Source organism: Macaca mulatta, chromosome 19 (genome assembly GCF_049350105.2).
Source record: "Macaca mulatta isolate MMU2019108-1 chromosome 19, T2T-MMU8v2.0, whole genome shotgun sequence".
NCBI lineage: Eukaryota > Metazoa > Chordata > Mammalia > Primates > Cercopithecidae > Macaca > Macaca mulatta.
The window spans coordinates 6,087,993-6,115,049 of NC_133424.1; the positions used below are offsets into that span (position 1 = coordinate 6,087,993).

General features: G+C 52.0%; 1 protein-coding gene across 11 annotated transcripts in view; it reads right to left on the bottom strand.

Moving 5' to 3' along the window:
* The window catches only part of PTPRS (protein tyrosine phosphatase receptor type S), a 136,676-nt gene that overhangs the window by 26,301 nt on the left and 83,318 nt on the right, over positions 1-27,057 (bottom strand). For 7 of the 11 annotated variants that reach the window (XM_077979196.1, XM_015122564.3, XM_015122563.3 and 4 more), the window contains exons 6-11: positions 26,379-26,489; positions 14,011-14,280; positions 12,762-13,343; positions 9,275-9,408; positions 7,799-7,943; positions 215-520 (exon numbers count right to left, since the gene is read on the bottom strand). In XM_077979196.1, the coding sequence (XP_077835322.1) occupies positions 215-520; positions 7,799-7,943; positions 9,275-9,408; positions 12,762-13,343; positions 14,011-14,280; positions 26,379-26,489 (1,548 nt within the window). Of the gene's footprint in view, positions 1-214; positions 521-7,798; positions 7,944-9,274; positions 9,409-12,761; positions 13,344-14,010; positions 14,281-24,446; positions 24,459-26,366; positions 26,490-27,057 lie in introns of all 11 variants that reach the window. The other 4 variants (XM_077979188.1, XM_015122569.3, XM_077979193.1 and 1 more) reach the window with 4 other exon arrangements.

The following is a 27,057-nucleotide window of genomic DNA, read 5'->3' on the forward strand; positions in this document are numbered from 1 at the left end:
GCAGACGCTGCAGAGCTAAGTCTGCCCACATCTAGAATCGCCAATTCCAAGGTCAAGGAGCCCCGGGTTTCTTGGGGAGGCTGCTTGCTTCCCGGCTTCCTCCGAGTAAGGCTTCTGCCCTTTGACCACCAGCCCAGGTTTCCAGATGGAAGGCTTCGAGGCGGGGGCCGGGCTGGGGCCTGCGGGGGGTCCCGGGCCTGGGGCAGGTACTTACCATCCTCGTCGGTGCGGACGACCACGGGCGAGCTCTCGGGCCCTGGTCCCACCTCTGTGTGAGCGACAGTTGTGATGCGGTACTGGGTCCACTTCTCCAAGGCCTCCAGCAGGATCTGAGTGGTGGTCGGGGGGATGCCGTTCACCTCCTTGGGTTCCGGGTCCTCTGAGCCCAGCGGTCGGTAGCGGACGCTGTAGCCCACCAGGGCCCCGTTGTGCGTTTCCGGCGGCGGCGGGCGCCAACTTACCAAAATGGCCGTGGAGCGCACGCTGACACATTTAACGTCTTGAGGGGGGGCTGACGGTTCTATTGGAGGGGGGGAGAACGTAGGGGGGTGGGGAAGGGAGGTGGGATGGGTGGGGAGGGGGGCGGGGAAACAAAAGATGGGAAAGAGAAAATAAAAAAGAAGATGATAACAAACAAAACAGAACCAAACCAAAGAGAAGTCGAACCCAAAAGAAGCGGGTGTCAACCAAAGGTGGGATGGGCGGGTGGATGGGCGGGCAGGTGGGATGGGGCTGGGAGGGCTGGCCAAGAACCCTGTGCTCACCAGGCTGCACCTACGTGGCGCACAGTAGGTCTTAGGCATTGAACAGCTACGGTCCCCATGCCAGAAACTGGATGGGGGAATAGCAATAGAAGCCCTTTTTATTAGGCACCTACTATGTGCTGGGCATTGTGCCAACGGGGATAGCAACAGGAGCTCCATTTATTAGGCACCTACTATGTGCCAGCACCAAGGGCTTCAGAAAATAGTAAAAGCATTTATTTGTTGAACATTTATGTGCCAGGCCCCATGCCAAGGGGAACGGCAACAGAAGCTCCATTTATTAGGTACCTACTACGTGCCAGCACCAAGGGCTTCACAAAATAATAGTAAAGCATCTATTTATTGAACACCTATGTGCCAATAGGGGAAAAGCAATAGAAGCTCCATTTATTAAGTGCTTATTATGTGCCAGGCACTGTGCCAAGGGGAACAGCAACAGAAGCTCCATTAGGCACCTACTATGTGCCAGGCACTGTGCCAAAGGGAATGGCAACAGAAGCTCTAGGCACCTACTATGTGCCAGCACCAAGGGCTTCAGAAAATAGTAAGAGCATCTATTGAATACCTACTATGTGCCAAGCACCATGCTAAGGGGAATAGCAATAGATGCTCCATTTACTAGGCACCTATTATGTGCCAGGCACCATGCCAAGGGGAATGGCAACAGAAGCTCCATTAAGCACCTACTATGTGCCAGGCATGCCAAGGGGACTGGCAACAGAAGCTCCATTCATTAGGCACCATGTGCCAGGCACCATGCCAAGGGGAATAGCCATAGAAGCTCCAATTATTAGGCACCTACTATGTGTCAGGCATTGTGCTAAGGACTTCATAGAATGATAGCAAAATAATCTATATGCCAAACACCTACTATGTGCCAGGCACTGTGCCAAGGGCAACAGCAACAGATCTCTTAGGCACCTACTATGTGCCAGCACCAAGGGCTTCACAAAATAGTAAAAGCATCTGTTTATTGAACACCTACTATGTGCCAGGCGCCATGCCAAGGGGAACGGCAACAGAAGCTCCATTAAGTACCTACTGTGTGCTAGGCACCATGCCAAGGGGAGCAGCAACACACGCTCCAATTATTAGGCACCTACTATGTGCCAAGAACCATGCCAAGGGGAATGGCAACAGAAGCTCCAATTATTAGGCACCTACTATGTGTCAAGCATTGTGTTAAGGGCTTCATAGAATAACAAAATAATCTATGTTGAATACCTATGTGCCAGGCACCGTGGCAAGGGGAACAGCAACAGAGCTCTATGAGGCACCTACTATGTGCCAGCGCCAAGGGCTTCACAAAATAGTAAAAGCATCTACTGAACACCTACTATGTGCCAGGCACCATGCCAAGGGGAGTGGCAACAGAAGCTCCATTTATTAAGCACCTACTATGTGCCAGGCACCATGCCAAGGGGAGCAGCAACAAGCTCCATTTATTAAGCACCTACTAAGTGCCAGGCACCATGCCAAGGGGATCAGCAACAGAAGCTCCATTTACTAAGCACCTACTATGTGCCAGGCATCATGCCAAGGGGAGCAACAGAAGCTCCAATTATTAGGCACCTACTATGTGTTAAGCATTGTGCTAAGGGCTTCACAGAATAACAAAATAATCTATGTCGAACACCTATGTGCCAGGCACCGTGGCAAGGGGAACAGCAACAGAAGTTCTATTTATTAGGCACCTACTATGTGCCAGCACCAAGGGCTTCACAAAATAAATAGTAAAAACATTTATTTACTGAACACCTACAATGTGCTGCACACCATGCCAAAGGGAACAGCAACAGAAGCTCCATCTATTAACTTCCTACTATGTTCCAGGCACTGTGCCAAGGGGAACAGCAACAAGCGCCATTTATTAGGCACCTACTATGTGCCAGCACCAAGGGCTTCACAAAATAATAGAGCATCTATTTACTGAGTACCTACTACATGCCACGCATCATGCTAAGGGGAACAGCAACAGAAGTTCCACTTATCAGGCACCTATACTGTGTGTCAAGCATTGTGCCAAGGGCTTCATAGAATAGTAGCAAAAGAATCGTGGCCGGGCGCAGTGGCTCACGCCTGTAATCCCAGCACTTTGAGAGGCAGAGGTGGGTAGATCACGAGGTCAGGAGTTCGAAATCAGCCTGGCCAACATGGTGAAACCCCATCTCTACTAAAGATACAAAAAACTAGCTGGGCGTGGTGGCGGGAGCCTGTAATCCAAGCTATTCAGAAGGCTGAGGCAGGAGAATAACTTGAACCCAGGAGGCAGAGGTTGCAGTGAGCCAAGATCGTGTCACTGCACTCCAGCCTGAGCAACAGAGCAAGACTCCATCTCCCCCCCCAAAAAAAAACAAAACTCTATGTCACACTTACTATGTGCCAGGCAACAGCAATAGAAGCCCCATTAGGTACCTACCATGTGCCAGGCATCATGCCAAGGGCTTCATACAATAACAGCAAATGCACTTATTTACGGCCACCTACTGTAGGTCAGACACGGTGCCAAGGGCTTCATAATAATTTATGGAAAATATGGTAAAAATTTTCTTATAGTAAAAGCATTTATTTACTGAACACTTGTGCTACCAGGGACCTAAAGCCCATCCCAAAGGCTTACTTCAACTAGGGCCATCCAATTGGCCTCACTTAAAAATAATGCCCATGTCTTGAGCACCTACTGTGTGCTAGATAGAATGTCAAGGGCTTTATCAAATAATAATAAAAGTGCCTGTTTATTGGACACCTACTGGTGTCAGGTACCAGGCTCAGGACTTCATAGCTCATATTGAGCACCTGCTGTGTGCCAAAATCTTTAAAGATCACAGCACTCCTGTGTTTAGTCCCGACTATGCACCTGGCACCACACTAAATCCACTACTGAGCCCATCAACGGCGAGTCTCATTTATTGAGCTCCACCATGGACTGGATATGGTAATAGCTCTCTGAAGAGAAAAACAGCAGTTGTCATTTAAGCAGCACCTACTATGTGCCAGGCACTGTGCTAAAGGCTCTCAGAAAACAGTAGTCCCTGCATATTAAGCCCCTACTGTGTGCCAGGCACTGTGCTAAGGGCTTTATCAGAAAAGTTAATAGTCCCCATGTATTAAGCCCCTACTGCGCACCAGGCACTGTATTAAAGGCTTCATCAGAAAACAGTTAATAGTCCCCATGTATTAAGCCCCTACTGTGTACCAGGCACTGTGTTAAAGACTTTATCAGAAAACAGTAGTCATCACCACATATTAAGCACCTATTGTGTGCCAGGTACTGTGCTGGGGTTTATTGAAAAACAGTAAGTTTCCATACATTAAGCACCTACTATGTATTAGGCAACTCTACTAAGGGCCTTATGCAATGTTAATAATTTTCATTTTTTAAGCACCTACTGTGTGCCAAGCATTGTGCTAAGGGCTTTATTGCATAACTGTAATAGCACCTGGCATATTAAGCATCTACCGTGTGCCAGGCATTGCACTAAATACCTTATAGAAAAATAGTAATAGTTCTTATTTATTGCGCACCTACTATTTGCACACACTGTGCCAAGGGCTTTGCAAATAAGTGAATGTTTTCAGTAAAAACTGTAACCAACTCTATCCTACACCCTTTCAAAGTGATAATAGTGCCCATCTGAACACCTACTATGTGCCTCACACTTAGGCTGCCTCTTTATAGCAAGTGCCACTTATTGAGCACTTACTGTACGCCAGGCATTGTGCCAAGAGGTTTGCAGAACAGTAATTGTTGCCACCCATGTTTTGAGTACCTACTGTGCGCCTGACACTAGGCTAAGCTTGATATAAACTGCTAACAGCTTCCATTTACTGAGTGCCAACTAGGTGCCCAGCACTGTGCCAATCCATATGTAGATTAAAACAGCGGCTGCATTAGTGGGGCACCTACTGTGTGCCAGGCAGTATGTTAAGGTCTTTGCTAAATTACAGTGAGAGTTCCTGCATATTAAGGGGAACTGACTCTGTGTTAAAGGCGTATGAATCAGTAAGTATCTATGTGTTGCGTGCCTACTATGGCCAGATGCTGTGCTGAGGGCATTAGTGACAATAAGCTTCATTCTCTGCACGCCTACTGCAGGTGCAGCACCCTAAGCCCACGTTGCATGCATTATCTCATTTAATGCACGCACTATCTCATTTAATTCTCACAACCCCTCAGGTGGTCAGAACTCTCACTCCCCACCTGCCACCCCATGTCAACAGTGGGGAAACCAGATTCCAAAGTCTTTGTCTGTTAGGCTTTCTACAGTCATTGGTTGTGTACGGACTGTGACCAGACCCCACCCTGGAAGCTTTTCCTTATTTTGCATATCACCTCTCGATCTTGCCGAAAACCCAGAAGTGCAGCCCATTTTACAGGTGAGGAAACTGAGGCTCAGAAACAGCAAGCTACCTGCCCAGGGGCAAGAAGTTATGAGGTGGCAGAGCCAGGATTGGAACCCAGACTTGGCCGTGGTTCACAGGCTGGCTTGGTTTGAGGTTGGGAGCTCAGACCTCAGCCTTGTGCTGGTTGGGTATGGCGGGAGCCACATTCTCCCAAGTGCCCATGAGTTTAGAATCTACGTCTCCTGGAGGGAGGCCCAGAGAGATTACTGGCCTTGCTTGTGGCAAGAGCATTAGAAATCCTCACCATCAGAGCAGTTTGCTTGGTGGCTGAGCACGTGTTTACTGAGTACTTACTACAGACACTATCCTGCTAGTATCTGGAACCCAGAGATGAATCCTGTCCTCAAAGACACTGGGCTGCCAGAGACTGCAGAGGCCCCCCCAACAGCTTACTTCAACTAGAGAGACCCTCTGGCCTCACTTAAAGCAAAACATTAGAGGCCCCTTCTCCAAAACCAGACAAAGGGAACCCTTCCCCATTTCTTGACCAGCCACACCAACCAAAGGTGCCCAGGGGGGAATCAGGCTGGGAGCAGGGAAAACACAAAAACAAAAAAACAAAACAATCAAGGAATGTGTCGGAAGGAATGGATTTGCTGAGAAAGGGGGAGAAAAAATAAAACCGAAACCGTAATAAAATAAGAAACAACAGTGATGGTGATGATGATGAGAAAAACCATAATAAAAGAAAGAAAGACTCCTTCCAGAAAACGCCCAGTCTCGTTACCTACCTTCCACTCTTCAACTGCTAACTTACAAGACTTTCTTACGAGAGGGAACGGCCGAGTGCTGAGCTACAAGGCCAGACCGAACTCTGGGTGGGCCTCAGGATGCCAGCGGCCCCCGCAGCCCTGCTCCAGCCCCCAGCGTGCACACGCTGAGGTTCCAGGCTGGAGGCAGGAAGGTGGCACGGTGTCTGCGGAGACCCACGGCTGAGTGGTCTGACCTGCACCTACCCCGTGTTCAGCCTAAGGAGCCCGCAGTCCCTGGGGGGATGGATACGCCTGGCCCTGAGTCTTTGCTGTCGGTTCTCCTGGGCCCCACCCGTCTCGGGGCAAGAAGCGGGGAGTCCCTTCTCCCCAACTCCCTGTCCTGGGCCGCCCCAGAGGTTCGCGTGGCTGGGCCGAAGCCGCTTTCTAGGTGACCACGGAGGTCACGTCCTTCACAATCCGGCCCAACCTGCGTGACATCTTGGGAAGGCACACGTGCAGAGACGTGGATGTGCGTGCGTGGGCAGCGTGGCATGGTGGTGGCACGTGGTTTGGGAGAATTTCCGGGGCCGAATTCGGGCCATGGACTGTCCGTTCAGCCCAGAGCGGCTGGGGCAGGTTGGGGGCACGCAGGGTGGGCCGTTTTTGTGAACCTGCTTGAGACCAGCGTGTACTCACCTTCAGGACACCTCAGCCGGTCTCAGGTGGCTGCCCAAGCCACAGGCCACCCTCACTGACTCCACCTCACACAGACGCGCCCAGACGCCTTGGAGCCGCCGGGTGCTCAGCTCGGCTCGGTTTGTGGGGAGCAGGAAGGAGGGAAGGGGACCGACGGGGGCAGCGGGGGTTGTGTCTCCGAGGCACCCCACCCTCCCCAATCCCAGCGGCTCAGATGCCCCAGCTGGAGTTGATGTTAATCCCTCGACTGACCCGAGATGCCCTTGTGTACACGCACCCGGGGCGGGCCTTGAAGGTATGACCATCGTGACTGATTCCGGAAGAGAGCCTGGGGTGGCTACGTCGTGACTGACTGGGTGAGGGGAGGGAAGGGGGGAAGCAGGGGGAGGCCACGACAGGGAGACCACGCTGGTGGAGGCCACACCAGTGGAGGCCACGCTGGGCTGAGCTGGGCTGAGCGGAGCCAGGGAGGCGGGTGAGGTGGGGAGACGGCAGACGTGGCCTGTCCAGCCCCGAGCTTGGAGAAGTCAGGGAGAGAGGGTGGCAGTGACCCACAGCCACCTGCCAGGTGAAGGGTGAGTCGCTCGAAACAGGGAGGCCGGGCCAGCACAGCAGAGAACTCCAGAGATTTGAGCCCCGAGTGGGAGCCTGCATGCCCCCACGAAACCTGGCAGTAGCTCCGATTCCACCCCCTCGCCACCCCCGGGAACTGGGACCTCATCCTGGGGCTGGAGAGCCAAGGCTCCCTGCCCAGGGGAGGAAGGCCCACGGGAAAGGTGGGTTTGTCTCTGTGTCCTTTGCTGTCTCTGAGAATGATGGGGTGCAAGCTGTGACCACAGCCTCACAGTACCCCTCAAAATGCCTGGGAAATGGGCACAACATGGCCCTTCCATCAGCCCCCCACTCCAGGATGGAAAGAGGAGAAAGGCGGGCGGCATGGCCCCAGAACCTCTCCTGGACCAGGGCCAAGATCAGCCACTTCTCCTTGACCCCGAGTCTCAACCCGGGTCACCAGGCCCAGGGGCACAGACAACCCTGTGCTGAGACCCTCGCTGTGCTGATGGGGAAACTGAGGCACAGCACGGGTAGATGGACCCGAGGTCGGGGAGCAAAGCGGAGACAGGCCCGGAGGCGCCCCCCACCCACTGCAGCAGGCCCCGCCTGGGTCCATCCGCCAAGGGGCTGTCTGCGGCCAGGCCGTGGTCCCCCCCGCAGAGAAGGGCGGCCCCGCGAGACACCTACTGGACTGCAGCGTGCGCTGCCGCACCACGGGAGTGAAGGCGCCCAGGCCCTGCGGCGAGCGGGCCGCCAGGCGGAAGGCGTACTCCGTGTTGGGCTTCAGGTCCTCCACCACGTAGGAAGTTGTCGGGTCGAAGGTCCTTCCCACCTGGGGGCAGGGCAGAGAGGGACAGAGAGGGACGGGGGAGAGAGAGAGGCAGAGAGAAACACAGGGGGAGAAAGAGAGAGAGACAGAGAGAAACAGAGGGGAGAGAGAGAGAGAGAGAGAGAGAGAGAGAGAGACAGAGGGAAACAGACATGGGGTGGGGCAGACAGGGATAGAGAGGGATGGGAGAGAGAGAGAGAGAGAGACAGAGAAACGGGGGGGAGGGAGAGAGAGACAGAGACAGAGATAAACAGAGATGGGTGGGGCAGAGAGGGATGGGGAGAGAGAGAAAAAGAGAAACAGAGACAGGGTGGGGCAGAGAGGGACAGAGAGGGATGGGGAGAGAGAAAAAGAGAAACAGAGACAGGGTGGGGCAGAGAGGGACAGAGAGGGATGGGGAGAGAGAGACAGAGAAACAGAGGGGAGAGAGAGTCGGAGACAGAGGGACACAGAATATAGGCATTATGGGTGGGTGGATTGATGAATGGGTGCATGTGTGGGTTATAGATGGATGGATGATGGATGAAGAGAGGTGGGTGGGTAAATGGATATATGAATTTATAAGAGTATGAATGTATGGATTACGGATGGATGGATGAACAGGTGACAAAGATAGAGACAGAGAAAACAGTAGAGGGACAGAGATAAATGGGAGAGACAGAGAAACAGGAGAGAGATACAGAGACAGAGGAATAGAGAAATAGAGACAAGAAAGAGACAGATAACAGAGATAGACAGGGAGAAAGAGACAGAGAAATAGAAAGACAGAAACAGAGAGAGAGGGAGAGAGAGACAGAGACAGAGAAATGGAGGGGAGAGAGATTGACACAGGGACAGAGAAAGAGAGAAGAGAGAGAAATAGACAGAGATAGAGACAGAAATAGAGAGAGATGGAAGAAACAGATACAGAGATAGACAGAGAGGCAGAAACAGAGACAGACGGAGATAGATGGAGACAGAAAAAAACACAGATAAGAGAGACAGAAAGAGAAACAGAGACATAAACAGACAGACAGAGACCCGGAGGGATGGAGAGTGAGCGTCAGAGGCACCGGTGAAGAAAGACACAGAGAGAAGCAGAGAGCAAGAGAGAGGGGGACGCCGGGACACACGGAGCCAGAGAGAGGCCACCAGCAGCAGAGGAGAAAGACAGAGGAGAAAAAAGTGGAGGGAAAGGCAGAGAGGGACAGAGATGCAGGAGAACCAGAAGGGGTGAGGAAGAGCAGAATCCGCAGCACACACAGGGACAAAGATGGGGGAGAGATGGGTGGGCAGCGTCAGAGAGCACCGGGGAGGAGCCCAGGGCAGGCCAGCCCATCCCCGCGCTGCCTCACCTCCCGGCCGTGGTCGCCTTCCCGGAAGAGGAGCTCGTACTTGATGATGCTCTCCTGCCGCGGGGGGCTCCAGGACAGCGTGATGCTGGTCTCCGACCTGGCCTCGGCCCGCAGGTTCATGGGCTGGCCGGGCACTGTGGGGGTGCGGGGAGACAACTAGGAGTGGGGGAGCGTCCACCCCGTGAAAGGGGCCCCACCTGCTGAGTGTCCCCACTAAAAAGCTTCCAGCTCGGGGTGCTTCTAGAATGTTTTATTTTCCTGGGGATCTAGCCCCCATCCCATTGTCACCTGTCCACCTCCGTTCCTCCATCCTCTCTTCTTCCAAAGGAAAAGAACACATTTAAAAATCCCCCCCCGCTTTTTTTTTTTTTTTGAGATGGAGTCTCACTCTGTCGCCCAGGCTGCAGTGCAGTGGCGCGATCTCAGCTCACTGCAACCTCCACCTCCAGGGTTCAAGTGGTTCTCCTGCCTCAGTCTCCCAAATAGCTGGGATTACAGGCACCTGCCACCATGCCTGGCTAACTTTTGTATTTTTGCTAGAGACGGGGATTCACCATTTGGCCAGGCTGGTCTCAAACTCTTGATCTCAAGTGATCCTCCTGCCTTGGCCTCCCAAAGTGATGGGATTACAGGTGTGAGCCACCACACCCGGTCCAAAAATCTCCTTTTCAAATCATCCCGGTGCCCTCACTGGCTGCGCATTAGATGATAGACAAATTAGCAGGGAGGTATGTGTGCATATTTTATTTCATTTTATTTTAGTTTTTGAAACAGGGTCTCACTCGTTCACCCAGGCTGGAGTGTAGTGGTGCGATCATAGCTCACTACAGCCTCCAACTCCTGGGCTCAGGTAATCCTCTCGCCTTAGCCTCCTAAGTAGCTGGGACTTGACAGGCATGCACCATCACGCTCAGCTAATGTTTAGTTTTTTTGTGTGTACACATAGGGGTCTTGCTATGTTGCCCAGGCTGGTCTTGAACTCCTGGCTTCAGGCAATCCTCCTGCCTCAGCCTCCCAAAGTGTCAGGATTACAGGTGTGAGTCACAGTGCCTGGCCAAGGGTGCCTATTTTAAAATTTGGATCTCCATTCTGTATCCGCTCACAGACACAGCCAGTGCCAACGATCCCGGCCCTTTGCTTCAGCGGATGCCTGAGTGTGCCCAGACTTTAGGTTTTGAAAGCCTGAGCCCTAAAGGAAAGGGTCAAACACCCTCAGAAAGCTGGGGTCCGCTGTGCCTAAATGCCTCTTCCAAGTCCTCCCACCTGAGCAGGGAGGGAGACTGGCCCACTGCCTTAGGGGTGAGGCAGTTTTCTTTTATTTTTGAGATGGAGTTTCACTCTTGGTGCCCAGGTTGCAGTGCAGTGGCACGGTCTCAGCTCACCGCAACCTCCGCCTCCTGGGTTGAAGTGATGCACCTGCCTCAGCCTCAGCCTCTTGAGTAGCTGGGATTATAGGCACGCGCTATCATGCCTAGCTAATTTTGTATTTTCAGGAGAGACGGGGTTTCACCATATTGGCCAGGCTGGTCTTGAACTCCTGACCTCGTGATCTGCCCGCCTTGGCCTCCCAAAGTGCTGGGATTACAGGTGTGAGCCACCATACTGAGCCAGCAGTTTTCATTTATTATTTCAGAAGCAGTGGCATAGGTCCCTCTAATGAGAACGGCAGACGAGGGGGGCTCTCAAACTCAAATGCCAACAGGGGCAGGGAGTTAACAGAGAAGAGAGAAGGAAGCACATAAGCCCTCCTTGTCTCCCACACAGTCACTGGAATCTACCTGTGTGTTTGATCATAGCCCTTTGGGCTTGTCAAATCAGGTTTTTTTAAGGGGAGTCAAAAATTTGGCTAAGATAACTCTCCGATTTTATTTTATTATTATTTTTTGAGACAGGGTCTCGCTCTGTCGCCCAGGCTGGAGGGCAGTGGCGATATTTCGGCTCACTGCAACCTCCACCTCCCGAGTTCAAGCGATTCTCCTGCCTCAGTCTCCTGAGTATCAGGAACTACAGGCGTGTGCCACCATGACTGGCTAATTTTTGTATTTATTTATTTTTTTAGTAGAGATGAGGTTTCGTCATGTTGGCTAGGCTGTTCTCAAACCCCTGACCTCAGGTGATCCACCTGCCTCAGCCTCCCAAAGTGCTGGGATCACAGCCATAAGCCATCACACCCAGCCCTCTCCAATTTTATTTTAATGTTTGTTTTTGTTTTAGAGACAAAGTCTTGTATGATAGTGGTGCTATCATAGCTTACTGTAACCTTGAACTCCTGGGCTCAAGTGATCCTCCCATCTCAGTCTCTTGAGTAGCTGGGACTACAGGTGTGCACCACCATGCCTAGCTAATTTTTAATTTTTTTTTTTTTGTAGAGATGGGGTCTGGCTACATTGCCGAGGCTGGTCTTGAACTCCTGGCCTCAAGAAATTCTCCTATCTTGGCCTCCCAAAGTGCTGGGATTACAGACATGAGCCACTATACCTGGCCCTACATATGTTTCTTAAGAAATAGGGTCTTGCTATATTATCCAGGCTGGACTCAAACTGCCGGGCTCAAGCCATCCTCCTGCCTCTGCCTCTTGAGTAGCTGGGACTACAGGCACATGCCACTAAGCCTGGCTAGCTCTCTGATTTTGTTTTTTTTAATTTTTAAAATTTTTTTTATGTTTTTGAGACAGCATTTCATTCGTCGCCCAGGCTGGATGCAATGGCATGATCTTGGCTCATAGAAAACTCCACCTCCCAGGTTCAAGTGATTTTCCTGCCTTAGCCTCCAGAGAAGCTGGGATTACAGGCGCCCGCCACCATGCCCAGCTAATTTTTTTTTTTTGTATTATTAACAGAAATGGGGTTTCACCATGTTGGCCAGGCTGGTCTTGAACTCCTGACCTCAGGTGATCCGCCCGCCTCGAACTCCTGACCTCAGGTAATCTGCTTGCCTCTGCCTCCCAAAATGCTGAAGTTACAGGTGTGAGCTACCGCGCCTGGCCTAGCTCCCTGATTTTAAATGCTAGCATGGAAAGAAAAAAAATAAATGTGTATATATATGTACATTTAAAAAAAAAATTTTTTTTTTTTTGAGATGGGAGTCTCATTCTCTCGCCCAGGCTGGAGTGCACTGGTATGATCTCGGCTCCCTGCAACCTCCGCCTCCAGGGTTCAAGCGATTCTCCTGCCTCAGCCTCCCAAGTAGCGGGGATTACAAGCACGGGTCACCACGCCTGGCTAATTTTTATATTTTTAGGAGAGACGGGGTTTCACCATGTTGGCCAGGCTGGTCTTGAACTCCTGACCTCAGGTGATCCGCCCGCCTCGGCCTCCCAAAGTGCTGAGATTACAGGCGTGAGCCACCGCACCCGGCCTAAATGCCAACATGAAAATATCTGAAAGCACCGTGCAGAACCCACAAACCAGTCTGCGGCTTCCAGGGAGCATGCAAAGAGTCAAGCCGCACGGCCGGGGCCCCGAGTCCTGCCAACCCCACGCCTCACCTCCCTGCTGCGTCTTGACCTGGATGGGGTCCGAGAGGGGCCCGTCACCGACGGAGGTGAAGGCGAGCACCCGTACGGTGTAGGTCTCGTCCTCCAGCAAGCTGCCCACGGTGGTCAGCAGGCTGTCGTCCACGTTGTGCTTCTGCCAGTTGCCCACGGGGTGCTCCGGCTCCATGGTGTAGTACACACGGTAGCCACGAATCAGCCCGTTGGGCTCCACCGGCTCCTCCCACTGCACAATCATGGTAGTGGCGCTGAGCATCCGGGCTTGCACGTTTCGCGGCGCGCTGGCCGGGGCCTGCTCGCCCGTGCGGGTGACCACGGACTCGCTGGGGGGTCCCTGGCCGATGGAGTTGACAGCCGACACCCAGATCTCGTACTCTGAGTTGGGGCTCAGGCCGCCAATGCTGTAGCGCGTGGTGGTAATGTCCTCTTTAATCTGATATGGCCCGTCCTGGCTCTTGGATTTATATTCGATGACGTAATAGGATACAGGGTCTGGGTTGCCCGAGTCCCACGTGATGGTGATGCTGGTGGCTGTGTTTTCGGTCACCACAGGAGTCCCGGGAGCTTTGGGAAGAGCTGTGGGCAGGAGGCAGCTGTGTCATGTGTTGGGCACATTGGTTGAGGACCTTAAAGGCTGTGTGACTTTCACCATTCAATTGCCTTCTCTGAACCTTGATTTGCCCAGCAGTAACCATGGGCCTCATGAACCCTGTCATCACCTATGTGGCAAATTATGGCCCAGGGGTCACCTAGTACCCATTTTCTTTCTTTTCTTTTTTTTTTTGACAGAGCAAGGCTCCGTCAAAGGTTGCCTGGATCTCAGCTCACTGCAACCTCCACCTCCTGGGTTCAAGTGATTCTCCTGCCTCAGCCTCCCCAGTAACTGGGATTACAGATGTCTGCCACCATGCCCAGGTAATTTTTTTTTTTATTTTTTTTATTTTTAGTAGACACGGTTTCATCATGTCGGCTAGGCTGATCTCGAACTCCTGACCTCACGTGATCTGCCCGGCTCGGCCTCCCAAAGTGCTGGGATTATAGGCGTGAGTCACTGCGCCCGGCCAGGATCATGTATAACCAATAAATACCTGTTCAAAGAACAACCGTTCCCTTCCTAGCCATGAATGACTGAAGCCAAAAAGGTAACTCGGAGGTGCTCCCACGCTGCCTCCCACCTGTGCCTGAAGTCAGGGATCAACTCCAGCCTGCCCCTCCACCTAGAAGCCCCATGGGCCCTGCTCACATTTCACCGTGATCTGAGCAACCGCCTCGATGACGCCCAGGCTGGACATGGCCACGCAGGTGTAGTTGGCCGAGTCCTTGACGTCTGTGAGTTCCAGCACGTTCCGGCCTACGGGCATGTCATCCTCGGGCGTCAGATCCTCGGCCCCCTGCATCCACTTCACGTACGGCATGGGCGAGCCCACGGCCACACAGGTGATGTTCACGTTGCCCCCTGGCATGATCTCGTGGCTCACGGGCAGGATGGAGAAGCGCGGGGCCACGCGGCGGACTGGGGAGGGGGCGGCAGCGGCGACGGGAGGGAGGTGTGAGGTGGGGTGGGGGTGGGAGGGGAAGACAAGATGAGGAGGAGAAAAGAAAGAAAAGCAGGAAGGAAGAAAGAAAGAAGGAAAGAAAGAAAAAAAGGAAAAAAAAAGTGGAAAACCATTTAAATATAAACGGGCCTGGTTCTTTTCCCTCTGTTGATTTTTTTCCCCCCAAATGAAAACAAAACAAAAGAACCAAATTAAAAAACCAAATTCCAACACAAAGAAACCAAAACTTCAAAGGAAGGTACTTCACAAACAATATATAGAGAGATATATCAATATATAATAGACATGAAGCATTATCTCATAGCAACAGGGTTTCATAGACCAGGGTGGCTGGTCACAGCACAGATACGAACACAAAAATTTATCAGCGGTTTCTCATCTTTGCAGACAGAGGTGGCTTCAGGGGGCAGCCCCTCCGATCACTCCTGAATGGGGGCATCTCCTTCGGGGAGCGCTGGAAGATCCTGGCTGCGAGTGTCAGGATGTGGGTGGGTTAGGAGACGGGGGCAACTTCTAACCCTCCCTGGTTCTCGGGATGTGGTGGTCACAGGACAGTTGTTGAGAGACCAGGAGACAGTAGGAGCCTGAGATTCTCAACCCCCCACTTCCCGGGGACTCGGGGCATTGCCCACTTACCCCCCTCCCACCGGGCCCTCCAGGAAAAGATGAGAAACTCTAATGAAATTTTTGTGGTTTTTGGGTATAGAAACCCTTCTAAAAGCTTCTGTCAGATCTGACAAGTTTCCATCAATAGATGCAGCTCTGAGTCACAAACATCATGCAAAATAGATTGAGAGAGAGAGAGAGAGAGAAAGAGAGAGAGAAAGACAGAGAAAGGAGGGAAGAACTGCAGGGGGATCTGGATCTTGGGGATCTCTAGTGCACACTTACGTGACACCAGAGAGAGGAGACGAATGAATGGGGAGAAAGAGAGAAGAGGAGAAAACAGGGACAGAGAGCGGGAGGGGCAGAGAAAGAAAGAAAGAAAGGGGGGGGCCCACTTCAATGCTGCATATTAATTCTAGCAGATGTGATCCAATGTGACATGCCACATTGTCACATCACAGCCCTGGCAGAATAATAAATAGGATATTCATAATAATAATAATTAATAATAAACAAGGGAATGAACTTGAACGTTGAGAGAACAGGGACATGTTCTGTGCGTTTCTTAGCGGGGAAGTGGATGCAGCCTTCTCTCAGAGACCATGAAGGCAGCAGGATGCATTTCGGGGGCTCCGTTTTCGGAAGTCAGATGGGTTCCGGGGCAGCGGGAAGGGGAGGAGGCTAGCGGGCACCTGAACTTGCAAAGAGCATTGCTGGCCCAGAGGGGCTGTTTAACTGCTGTGGGAAGGACTCGGGTGAACCTAATAAATCCTTCTAGCGGGAAAAGGGGTTGTCCCTGGGTGACAGTCTCAGGTCCTAAAGAAGACACATGGGTGCGTCCCCAGCTTTGGGTGGGTGAAGGAGTCTTGTTTCAACTGCACAGATGACCGACTGGAGGCTCAGTTAGGATCCCCATCAACACCTGCCTCTGATTTTCATACAGGACTGGGGGGATGCAGCCTCGGGGGGTGGTCTCAGGGGGTCTGGTCTACGATGCTGAGGAGGGGGTTCAAGGGGATAAAGGGAGGCAGCCCCAACTCCCTCCCTTCCAGCCTCGGTTCCTAGCTGGAAATCCCAACCCCTGCCTTCCTGAATCTGGGCGGGAGGCAAAGGGGGGACGTTGACAGGCGTGGGAGTGGGGTCTGGAAGCTGGCAGCCCTTCGGAAAAAGAAGCCCCGCGAAAAGTCCAGAGTCGCGCTGGAGACAGGATGGAGGGAGTGGAGGGTACTGCTCCCGGGGAGGAGTCAGGGCAGGGGGAGACAGAAGGGCCATGCACACAGAGTGGAGGTGAGGGGCGAGGTGCCGTGAGATGGGGGGGGCAGGTGGCTTTCTGGTAGGGCTGGGTGGAGGGTGGGGGTGTGGGGGGAGAATGGGGTCCGGCCAGCCGGCGGACGCGGTCCAGGCCAGCCGCCGGCACCCACAGCGAGGCACAGGTAAGATGCCGAGGCTGAGTTGTCATGGAAACGGAACACAATGGAGAAATGAGCGTGGGGGGAGCTAATTATTCAAGGACAGAAAAAAAACGGCATCGACGTCCAAAACAAAACCAGGAAGAACAAATGAAATAACAAAGCAAAAGCAATTAAAAAAAAAAAAAGAGGAGAGAATCTAAAAAACAAACAAACAAAAAAACTCCCTCTGAAACAAAACACAACACCCAAAAGCAAGAAGAAAAAGAAAAAAAAAAAAATCATGGAATGGGTGTGGGGCTGAAAATCGGGGTCTGAAAGGAGGAGGACTGTGGCTTCCCCAGGGAGACACCCTCCCCCTGGCAGAACACAGGATCCGGCCTCCCCACCCAGCACCCAAGAGCCTTGGCCAAGGGTTTGGGGTGGCCACAGGGGTGGGAGCCTCATGGACAAAAACCCTTCGGAACAAACCAACCCAGCCCGACTCAAGTCTCTCTCTCCAAAGCCCCTCTCAGCCCACTTCTCAACGGCACCCTGCCCCTCTTAGGGCTGAGCGAGTTGGAGGTCCCAGAGCTGAAATCACATAGCAAGGTGAACTCCTCAGGGTCTCAGAATCCCATAGTAAACCTCTCCAGGTAGAGGTGGAGGAGCTGATGTAGCTGAATGAGCCCAGGTGGCCTTGGGAAGATCCCCCGTCCTCCTGGAGTCGCAGTTTCCTCATCTGTAAAATGGAGGGAATTGGGTATCCTGACGAGAAAGGCATTAACCTGACTGGGGCAGTGCCTGGCACAGCAGGTGCTAAATCCAGGCATGGAGCTGGTGAAGTTACCTTTCAGCCTCCCAGGTCCTGGCACGATCAAACAGCTTCTCTCTACCTTAAAGGAGTCCAGGGACGAATTATAAAAAGGAAATGGAGGCCAGGCGTGGTGGCTCATGCCTGTAATGTCAGCACTTTGGGAGGCCGAGGCGGGCGGATCTCCTGAGATCAAGAGTTGGAGACCAGCCTGGCCAACATGGCAAAATCTCATCTCTACTAAAAATACAAAAATTAGCCGGGCATGGTGGTGGGTGCCTGTAGTCCCAGCTACTCTGGAAGCTGAGGCAGGAGAATTGCTTGAGCCCGGGAGGCAAAGGTTGCAGTGAGCCGAGATCGCGTCAGTGCACTCCAGCCCGGGTGACAGAGCAGGACTCCATCTCCAAATAAATAAATAAATAAACAAACAAATAAATAAAGGAAATGGGAACAGTAAGAATTTCTACTGAATCCCCATCTTACTTTCTTCCTTCTAAGAATTTTAAGAGGCAAACATCCTTATGCTCATTTTGCAGATGAGGCAACAGAGACTCAGAGAGGTGACAAGACTAGATGGAACTCACAGAAAGGAAGTAGTGTAGCCAGAACTCAAAGCCAGGCGAGCCTGGTTCCTGCCTCTCAGAGAAAACAAGGCTTTTCTCACCATGGTGAGTAACGAGGATTACAGCCAAGTATCAATTCTTGGCATCTGGCTCTTTCAAACTTGTGTGTCCTGACCCACTGCGGACACCAAAGAGGAAAAAAGTACCCATCGCCTATATCAAACTCCAGGTACTGGCCAGTAGCCACTGGTTGAATAACATCCAGTAGCCATCATAATAAATGTCCAGAAGCCATCAGCAAAAGGGTCATACTCAAAGGAATTGTTGGAACATCAAAGGGAGTAAGATCTAGATTTAGGATCTAAAGGTTAAGTGCCAGGCCAATTTATCTCTTCTATAAGGGTCGACATCTTATCCAAAAGACCCCGTTCCTGTTTGATCCAATCTTAAAATATCTCCCCGTAGGGATGTCATAATTTGCAAGGTACTTCTAACTTTTTTTTAGAAGTAGAGACAAGGGGATACCCGTTAAATATGTAGAAGACTTGCAGTACTATAAATCAGTTAACTATAGAGTTCACTATATTTATATAGTTATTATATAACTATATATAAGGTTAACTATAAATCAGTTACATGTGGGAGGGCATTTATCAACAGCAGTAATTTTAGGGCTCACAATCCCCAACATGGCCAGCAACCATCAGTTAAATGGACCTGCCAACAAATTATCATGGCTTCTCTGACACCTAAGAAAATTGCCCACTTGCTTTCTCACCCACCTTATTTGTTTCAAAGGGTGCGCTCTAGGAAGAGGGCTGGTTTGCCACGAGTTTAAGGGAGGATCATGCCCATTGGCACTAGGTGGCTCAGATCTCCCACTCCCTGGGGGCCTGGTAAGGCCTCTGGGCATCCTCCCAGCTGGCAAGGGCGGGCGACTGATGCTGTGTTCTGCCCGGTTTGGTGCTGGCACCCACCCACGTCATCTTTCCACCCCCGGCTGCAAGCTTGAGGTGCAGGTTAGAAAGTAAGGTGGGCACGGAGCCCACGGGACGGAGAGGCCCCGCAGGATGGAGAGGCCCCGCGGGACCCCCGCCCCCAATTACCGACCTGAATGGAGGGTCCAGGCAGGTTATAAGGGGACCACACCAGCCTTGGTCCTCAGCACGCTCCAGCTGGCTCTGGTTTCCAGCTCTTCTCGTCACCGAGTAGCCGGGGGGTCCCAGCGGGGGGGACCCGCTTGGGCGAGGGGGACGGGAGGGTGGGCGGTGGGGTGGGGGGGTGGCAGGTTGTGGGGGGGGTGGTCGCTTCAAACCCCGATTCACATGGAAAAACAACTCAAAAACCGTCAAAGCAACCAGGAGACAACCCCTCCCCCAGGCAGGAAGAGGCAGAAACACAAAAACCAAAAAAGGGAGTTGGGAGTGGGGGGTGAGGGTAAAGGGGGGGGGAAGGAAACTCAAAAGTGAGGTGATCTGGTTGAAGCACTAGGTAAGGAACCCCGACAGTGTCAGACATCTCAACGATTCAGCAAGCCGCAGCTCCAAGGGGTGCGGGGACGGGGTGGGGGGCTCTGCTGGGCATTTTGGGGTGGGAGAAGGTTCTAGATACTTCTCCAAACTCCAAAATGAATATGCGGATGGAGAGGGCAGGGGAGAGATGCCAAGAAATTGTGCAGCCTCCGGGGGGTTTATTTAAGCTTAGATTACACCTGTCGGGGGGGAAGGGAGGGGTTGGAAACATTCCTAATTCCATAGCCCACTTCTTGTCCTCTCCTTTGAACTCCAGCCTGTGGCCCAAGGAGGGTGGGCACCGCCCCTCAGCCCACCTGCGTATTTTCTGCTACCCTTCTCCATCATTTGGCTGTGCCTCCTTCCCTCCCTCCCGCCTCCCTGCTCCCACCGCCAGCTCCCTCCGCCATTGAGGTAGCGTGCAAGGCCCGGAGGGACCTGGCTGGCACCGTGGCCCACGGGCTGACCAGCGGCCTTGGCAAGTTGTTGGTATTTTGAGCTGGACGTTTGGATGCGCTCTACATACTTTTTACATTTTGTTTTGTTTTTGTTTTTTTGGTGCCCGCTCTCTCTGTCTCTCGTGTCTTTTTGTTTTTCCCCCAGTTCTGGCCAATCCATGGACTTCCCTCACCACCCCCCACCTCGCTGCGGCCGCCGGAGACACAGGGCTTTCCAAATGACAAGGTGTAATCTAATATTCCCCTCACAAACCCCCTCCCCCAACAGAGGAAACAGCGAATGCAGAGGGTGTGAGGCAGGCAGCAGGCGAGAGGTGTTAGAGCTCAGTGTTCCTGCAGAATGACCCCCTCCTCGCCGCCCGCCCTGCCCAAATGGAGGGAAGCCTACCTTCCCACCCTTGGAGTCCCCTCTCCCCCATGTGATGAGGGTGGGATGAGAAGGTCTGGGTCCTGATCTAACACTGCCTGCCCCTAGGATCAAGCCAGCGGCCTTGGGTAGGGAGGCGTGGCCAGGTATAGTAAGCACGAACTGGGGAGCTGGCCCACACACCCCAATGCGAGCCTTTCTGGGGATACAGGAGGTGAGGGGTGTTCCAGCCCAATATCTGTGTCTGTCCCTGTTGTGGGGGGCCAGGAGGTAAAGGGAACACCTGGGGTTCACATCCATCAATTTTAGGGCTTGGGTATTGGAAATTTAATTTAAAAAACAATTTTTCCCCACAAATTTGTATACTATGGATTGATCTGAAAAAGCCTGGAGATGGGTCACAAATATTGAAAAAGAGGACCTGGAAATCGGACAGTCTAGGCCTGGCTGGTGTCACACATCAGGAACTGGTTTCTTAGCTCAGCACTTGAGACTCTGCGTTAAATTATGCCAGTCCCATTGGTCTCTTCCAAAACCTTGAAGATATCCTCAGTCCCTTCAAGGTAGAACATTCCCCAACTGGCCAGCGTGGTGGCTCACGCCTGTAATCCCAGCACTTTGGGAGGCTGAGGTGCGTGAATCACCTGAGGTCAGGAGTTTGAGACCAGCCTGGCCAACATGGTGAAACCCATCTCTACTAAAAATACAAAAATTAGCCAAGTGTGGTGCCAGGCGCCTATAATTCCAGCTACTCAGGACGCTGAGGCAAGAGGATCACTTGAACCCAGAAAGCGGAGGTTGCAGTGAGCCGAAATCGTGCCACTGTACTCCAGCCTGGGTGACAGAGTAAGACTCTGTCTTAAAAAAAAAAAAAAAAAAAAAAAAAAGGCCGAGTGCAGTGGCTTACACCTGTAATCCCAGCACTTTGGGAGGCCGAGGCAGGTAGATTACTTGAGGTAAGGAGAACAGCCTAGCCAATGTGGCAAAACCCTGTCTCTACTAAAAATACAAAAATTAGCCAGGCGTGGTGGTGGGCAACTATAAACCCAGCTACTTGGGAGGCTAAGGCAGGAGAATCACTTGAACCCAGGAGGCGGAGGTTGCAGTGAGCAGAGATTGCATCATTGCACTCAGCCTGAGCAACAAGAATGAAACTCCATCTCCAAAAAAAAAAAAAAAAGAAAGAAAAGAAAAGAAAAAAAGAAGAAGAAAATTCCTCCTAATGTCTCCAGCTTGTTCCAAGTTCCCCTGGCATCAGAGGACCATTTACATGGGTCCTGTGCACCATGTTTCAATAATGCTATGTAGCTAGACCAGGTGGTAAAGACACTACCTTTAACCACTAACTCATACTCTAAAGGCTTAGAGTTTTAAAGAACCAGAAAAGAACATTCACAGTCAGGCAGAATATAATCTGATCATCTTCCCACCTTGTCAAAAGCCAGAGGAGGGAGAATTCAACTACAGCTGGGAGTGGAGCTGCCAGCTGTATTTTTAAAAAATGGACACAATTTTGACTTCAGCCCTTTGGATCCCAGAGATAAATTTTAGGAGGAGAAGGTCAAGTCTGAATATTTTACCCCCTGTTCCACCCAGAGTCAGCCAAAGCTGGAGATCTGTCAGTTTAAAAAATAAGTAAAAGATTAGAGGTTACATTTTTCCCCCTTTTTGCAATTAATTCCTGTGATGGGCTGCTCTGGCAACAATGTAAATACTTGTAGCTTTCAGAGCATGCCAGGTAGCTCATCTCTTCTGGTGGGCTGGTACTTATCTGCAAGGGTAGCCTTGCACTTAACATAGGCCTTTGTTGTCCCTTTCTGTGGCCACAGAACTTCCTAGGAAATGACAGTGGGGAAAATGAGAGCTATGGCTCTGGGGAGGCCGCTGATTTCATGGGGATGGGGTTGGAGCCAGGAGAAAATGAGATCATGAGATGAGCTCAGGAAAGCACTAGCGAAAAATGAGGTCTGAGCAAATGAATTAGCTTCTGCCCTACAATTATTTTTTAAAGTTTCCCATATGCCATCTTATTCAAACAGTGGACATGTGAAGTACATAACAGGGAAACTAAGACCCACGAAGAAGGGAAGTGACTTGCCCAGATCATTTGCTTGAATCCTTTATTTACAACAATCCTACTGGCAATGCTTGTTACATAGAGCACTTGACAAGCACTGAGTTCAATGAAATCCTTCCAACTAACCTGTGATCGAAGTTCATTTATGATCTCTACTGTTCAGATGAGGAAGTGGGGACTCCAAGTGGTCAAGTGACTAGTTCAAGGTCACATAGCCAGGGAGGGGCACAGACAAGACTGGAATCCAGGTCTGCCAGAGTCCAGAGCCTATGCTCTCATCACTTTCTGGGCTGTAGTGCCCAGAAAGTCCAAGTGATCTTCAGAGACCCTCTGTTCACTCAGTTCCAATGCACCAGGACCTAGCTTTGGTGAAGAGGCTGGGAGCCCCCTTTCTCCCATCGTTTGGCACTGCTCTGAGGGTCAGCCTGGCAGCTCTCATGCTGGGTTAACAAGGAGATCTTATTGCATCTAAAGTCCTCTTGCCAACTTGGTCCAGGATTTAATAATTGGCAAGTTTAGAGAAGGTGGGTGAGGGACAAGAGGGGGAAAAGGTGATTCCAAACTCTGGTTTCTGTCCTCAACATTGTCTAAATTGGGTAGTCAGCTGGGGTTGGTGGTTAAAAATCTACATGGATATTTTACTGGGGGGTGTTTTTTATTCGGAGGTTGGAGTAAGACTCTCAAGGGCATGCCTTTTCTTGGGGAGGGGAGCAGAAGATGGGGGGGGTGTGCATCTCTGAAGATTTGCAAGAGTGAGAGACACACAGAGAGAAAGAGAGCTGAAAAAGAGAAAGAGAAGCAGAGGGAGAGTTGGGGAGGCAGAGAGAGCAGGGGAGAGGCTGTGTCCAAGGTTCCCCTGGGCTGTTTCCAGAATTCCACAGCTCTGATGCTCAGGTACTCAGAAAGTGACCATGCTGTGTTGCTGGACAAAAGACACCTGTGACTGGGCTCAGGGTCTGAGAGGGGATGGGGGAAGCAGCTAGTGCTGCCTGGGAGGCAGAGGCATAGTGTTCCAGGTCAGACAACTGGCCAAGTCTTTCTTCCAAAGTCTGCCAGGCTACATCTCCTAACGGGCACTTCTGGATTGGTACCCAGTCAGAATGCATACAGTCATCACAGCAGCTGCCATTTCGAGTGCCGATTACATACCAAGTATGCACAGTCCTGTGAAGATGGTGCTGTTATTGCCCCCTCCCCTCATTTAAAACTGACCACAATCCATATTTGGATACGTCACTAAAATGAGTAAGAACTCAAAATGCTAGTGCACATTCAGCAGTACTTCAAATGCCTGGGTTTGGGCTTATTTGGGAGCGCAGGAGGCAGTCTCATTCCGAGGCAGAAGGATGGGAATACTTCGCCTGCTTAAGCTTCCTTCCAACATGGCTGCCTGGAGGCAGGGAGCTGAGTTACTACCTCTGGGGAAAGAGGGGCTGGCCAGTGAGGTCAGGAAATTTGGGCTGCTCTCTCCACATATCCCACCCATGTTCTGACCTCCTGCCATCTGTCTGTGCCACCTCCCTTGTGCCCTTGTGCCTAAGTGGTCACTTTCTGCCCTGGCATCCCAGCTGTGGGATCCCTTCTGCCCTCCTGGATGATAGCTGGGACAGGAACACTGGCTTTTAAATCACAATGCGTTTGGAGAACAACCACAGAACAGCTCAACCCAAGAAACCAAAACCAAAGAGCACAGAAACAAGACAGAACCAAAGACGAGTCACTTTGGGGGAGAAGAGGACCAGGTGAAGGGAATGGGAGGGGAAAAAAGAACCACTTGACTTTTCCCCCCAAAACGAAACAAAACCAAAGAAAAAAAGAAAAAATAAAAAAGAAATAAAAAGGAAAAAAGAAAACCAAAAGAGAAAAACGGAACGGAAGACGAGAAACACTCCAACAGAAGGCGTTGGGAATTCACCAAACCAAACCGACAAGAGAAGCATGCAGAGAAATTTTTACATTCTCCCAGCATGCATCAGGCCCAAGTTACCATGACGACGAGGAGTGCAAAAAACTTAGCAACAACATTACCAACGGATGCAGAGGCGACCATAATGCAAGCATCGCATGTGTGCGGCCGGCCCTAGGCCGGGCTGGGCGCGGCTGAGATTTTCGTGTCTTTCTGGGTTTTGCTCTTGCTTGGAGGTTTTTTTTTGTTTAGTTTGCTTTGTGCTTATGATTCATATTCCATCTTTTAAGATTGTTGTTCATTTTTCTATTTTTTTCGTGTGCGTGTCAGCGTGTGTCCGTGTGGTGTCTACATGTGTTTTGTGTGTGTGCGTGTCATTTTCAGAATGTAAAAATGTGGGTAAAGAAAGTAAAAAAGAAAAAAACACACCAACCTTCTCGAAGCTCTGAGGGATGTAAAGGGGGTTTGATGCGGAACACAATGACATGGGAAGAAGAGAAAAAATAGGGGAGATACAGAGAGTAAAAAGAGGACTTCCCAAGGCTAAAAGCTGCAATAGTTTGTTGTTTTTTTTTTTCTTTAAACCAAAAAAAAAAATTAAAATTAAAAAATAAAAAGAACAGCAATGACCTTTTTGTCTTTTTTCCACTCTGCCCTTGACATATAAGATCTACATTTGCCTTTCTCCATTCTTTTCTAAACTTGATTCTGGAGCATCTAAGACCCAGGCAAAGATGGGGAAGTGGAACCTCACCCCCTCGACTGCCCCCAAGAGGATGGAGGCTCATGCTGGGGACCCCACCTCTGGGCGATGAGGACACAGAAGCCCCCCTCCCTTCTTGCACCCTCACTAAAGGCCCCACCCGGCTCCCTGCCCCATACCCGCTGTCCACACTCTTTTGAGCCCTGCTGGATTTACAAACCCCCATCCCAGGTGTTGGCAGAGAAATAAGCAGGTTAGGTGAAGACCAGTCAGTTGGAGTCACGAACGCGTTACAACTCACCAGAGGTGCCATGACAGCGGATCAGACGTGCCCCTACCCACCACCCACCCACACACCCACATTCCCATCCCCTCCCTCTCCATGCGGCCTCCTCCTCACAGACAAAATGCAAAACCCCAGGTCCAGGACCAAGGAGTCACTTCAGGGCCAGCAGGTGCTGTGGATGGTGAGGACGAAGGTGGTGAGTGAGGGTCTGTGGGCGGGGGATGAGCCACACGGCCTCCTGGATGGAGAATGACTAGGGCTTGGCACTTCGCATGTGGGAAACTGAGGCCCAGAGAAGGATGTGATCGAGTCAATTATACAGCACTAACTGGGGCAGCCCTGGGGATTGAATGGGGCCCTGGCATCCTGGCAGAAGCTGTTTCTACCACAAATCTGATCAGAAACAGCTACTAGGAGGTGAAAAAGGGAGGAGGAGGAGGAGGAGGAGGAGGAGGAGGAGGAAGACTACAACTTCTGAAAAGACCCAAGAGCCAACACACGAGATAAGAGGAGGCCAACGGAGGAATCTGGGGGCAAGGGAGCCCCCTGGCACCTCTGAGGCAGCACCAAGGGACCCACAAGGAAGGAAGCTTCCTTGGGGCCGGGGAGTGGGGAGGTGCTGGGGCGAGGCCCCCACGCTGCTGGGCATGACTGAGTGGGAATTGGAAACCAAGAGCAACAAGCTTCGCTGGGTGCCGTGCCTGCCCCAGCTTGGTGCAACGACCGAGCCCCCCGGGTGCCTGTGCCCGCTGTGGCCCCAGCCTCCCAACGGCCTGGACGGTCCTTCTCCGAGAGTCATTAGGAAGAGACAGAAGGCACCGGGCTCTGGACCAGCCGGTGGGGGGCGGGGGGCAGGCAGCCTCGAAGACCCCTCCCCAACTTCTAGATTGAGGGCCCTGGATTGGGGGGGCAGTGAAGCGGGGAGCTACGAGGCCACAAAGTTAGGAGAAGCAAAGCCAGCACACAGCACGGGAAGGCACGACACGCCACAGAAGCCAACTCGGGTGGGCAGGCGGGTGGGGAGGGGTGGGGCAGAGGCCTGCAGGCTCCCCTGGCCCTGTAGGCCCAAGACTCACCCCCTCACCCTGCCCCACGCCTTCCTACCCCACCATCACTGCCTCCCCAGAGCCCTGCTGCCCACGGGGCATCTGTTGCAAGGCACGAGGAAGGGAATTTAAGCTGCCCCCATTCTACACGTAAGGAAACTGAGGCCCAGAGAGGGACGCCGCCTCGGCCAAGGTCCCACCGCGACCAGGGAGGGGCCTTCCTGCTTGGGTGTGCAGGGGACGGGGGAGCCCGGAGGCGGTGAGCCCGAGGAGGGAGGGGGATGGGACGGGGCGGGTCCCTGCCTTCGACCTGGACACGGCGTTCCCTACCTCGCACGTAGAGGTTGGCAGGTGAGGAGTAGCGCACGCCGGCGCTGTTGGTGGCCACACACTCGTATTTGCCCTGGTCGGTTTCCTCACTGCTTTCAATCTGCAGGGCTCCTGTGGGAAGAGGGGAGAAAGCTTGGTCCGTTAGAGGGGGGCCCAGGAGTGAGCAGGGGAAAGCTGTCCCACCAGAGTGTTGTCCGGCCTGTCTCCTGTTCTGGCTGGGCCAGAGAGGCAGATAAGAGGTGAGAAGCCCCAGCTCGGCCAGGCCTTGTATGACCTCCACCCCCACATCTAGCCCCACCAGGGCCTGGACACACCAGATTCCCCAGCAAATTCTCCACTCGCAGTGGAAAAGCAGCTGGTCATGAGGCTGCTGCTTCATGACTGCCGAGTTGAATTACAAAGCTGGAGAAAAGTGTGGTTGAGAAAGCACTAAATGATGCTCTCCCGGCCAGAAGGAAAGAGTGGGTTGGCATTCACAACTCATAACCATCATTTGATAGATCCAGGGACCTAAGGGGGCCCACCACAAATCATGTGAAAATTCAGGGAGCCGGTGGTTGCTCTGTTTCATTAAGTGCCCATGAGTAAATGAACATGGGTCTGGGTTCCTCAATTGTGTTTGGAATCCTAGTCCTCAAAGTCCTCAACGCCCGTAAGTAAATGGAGACAGGGTTGTACT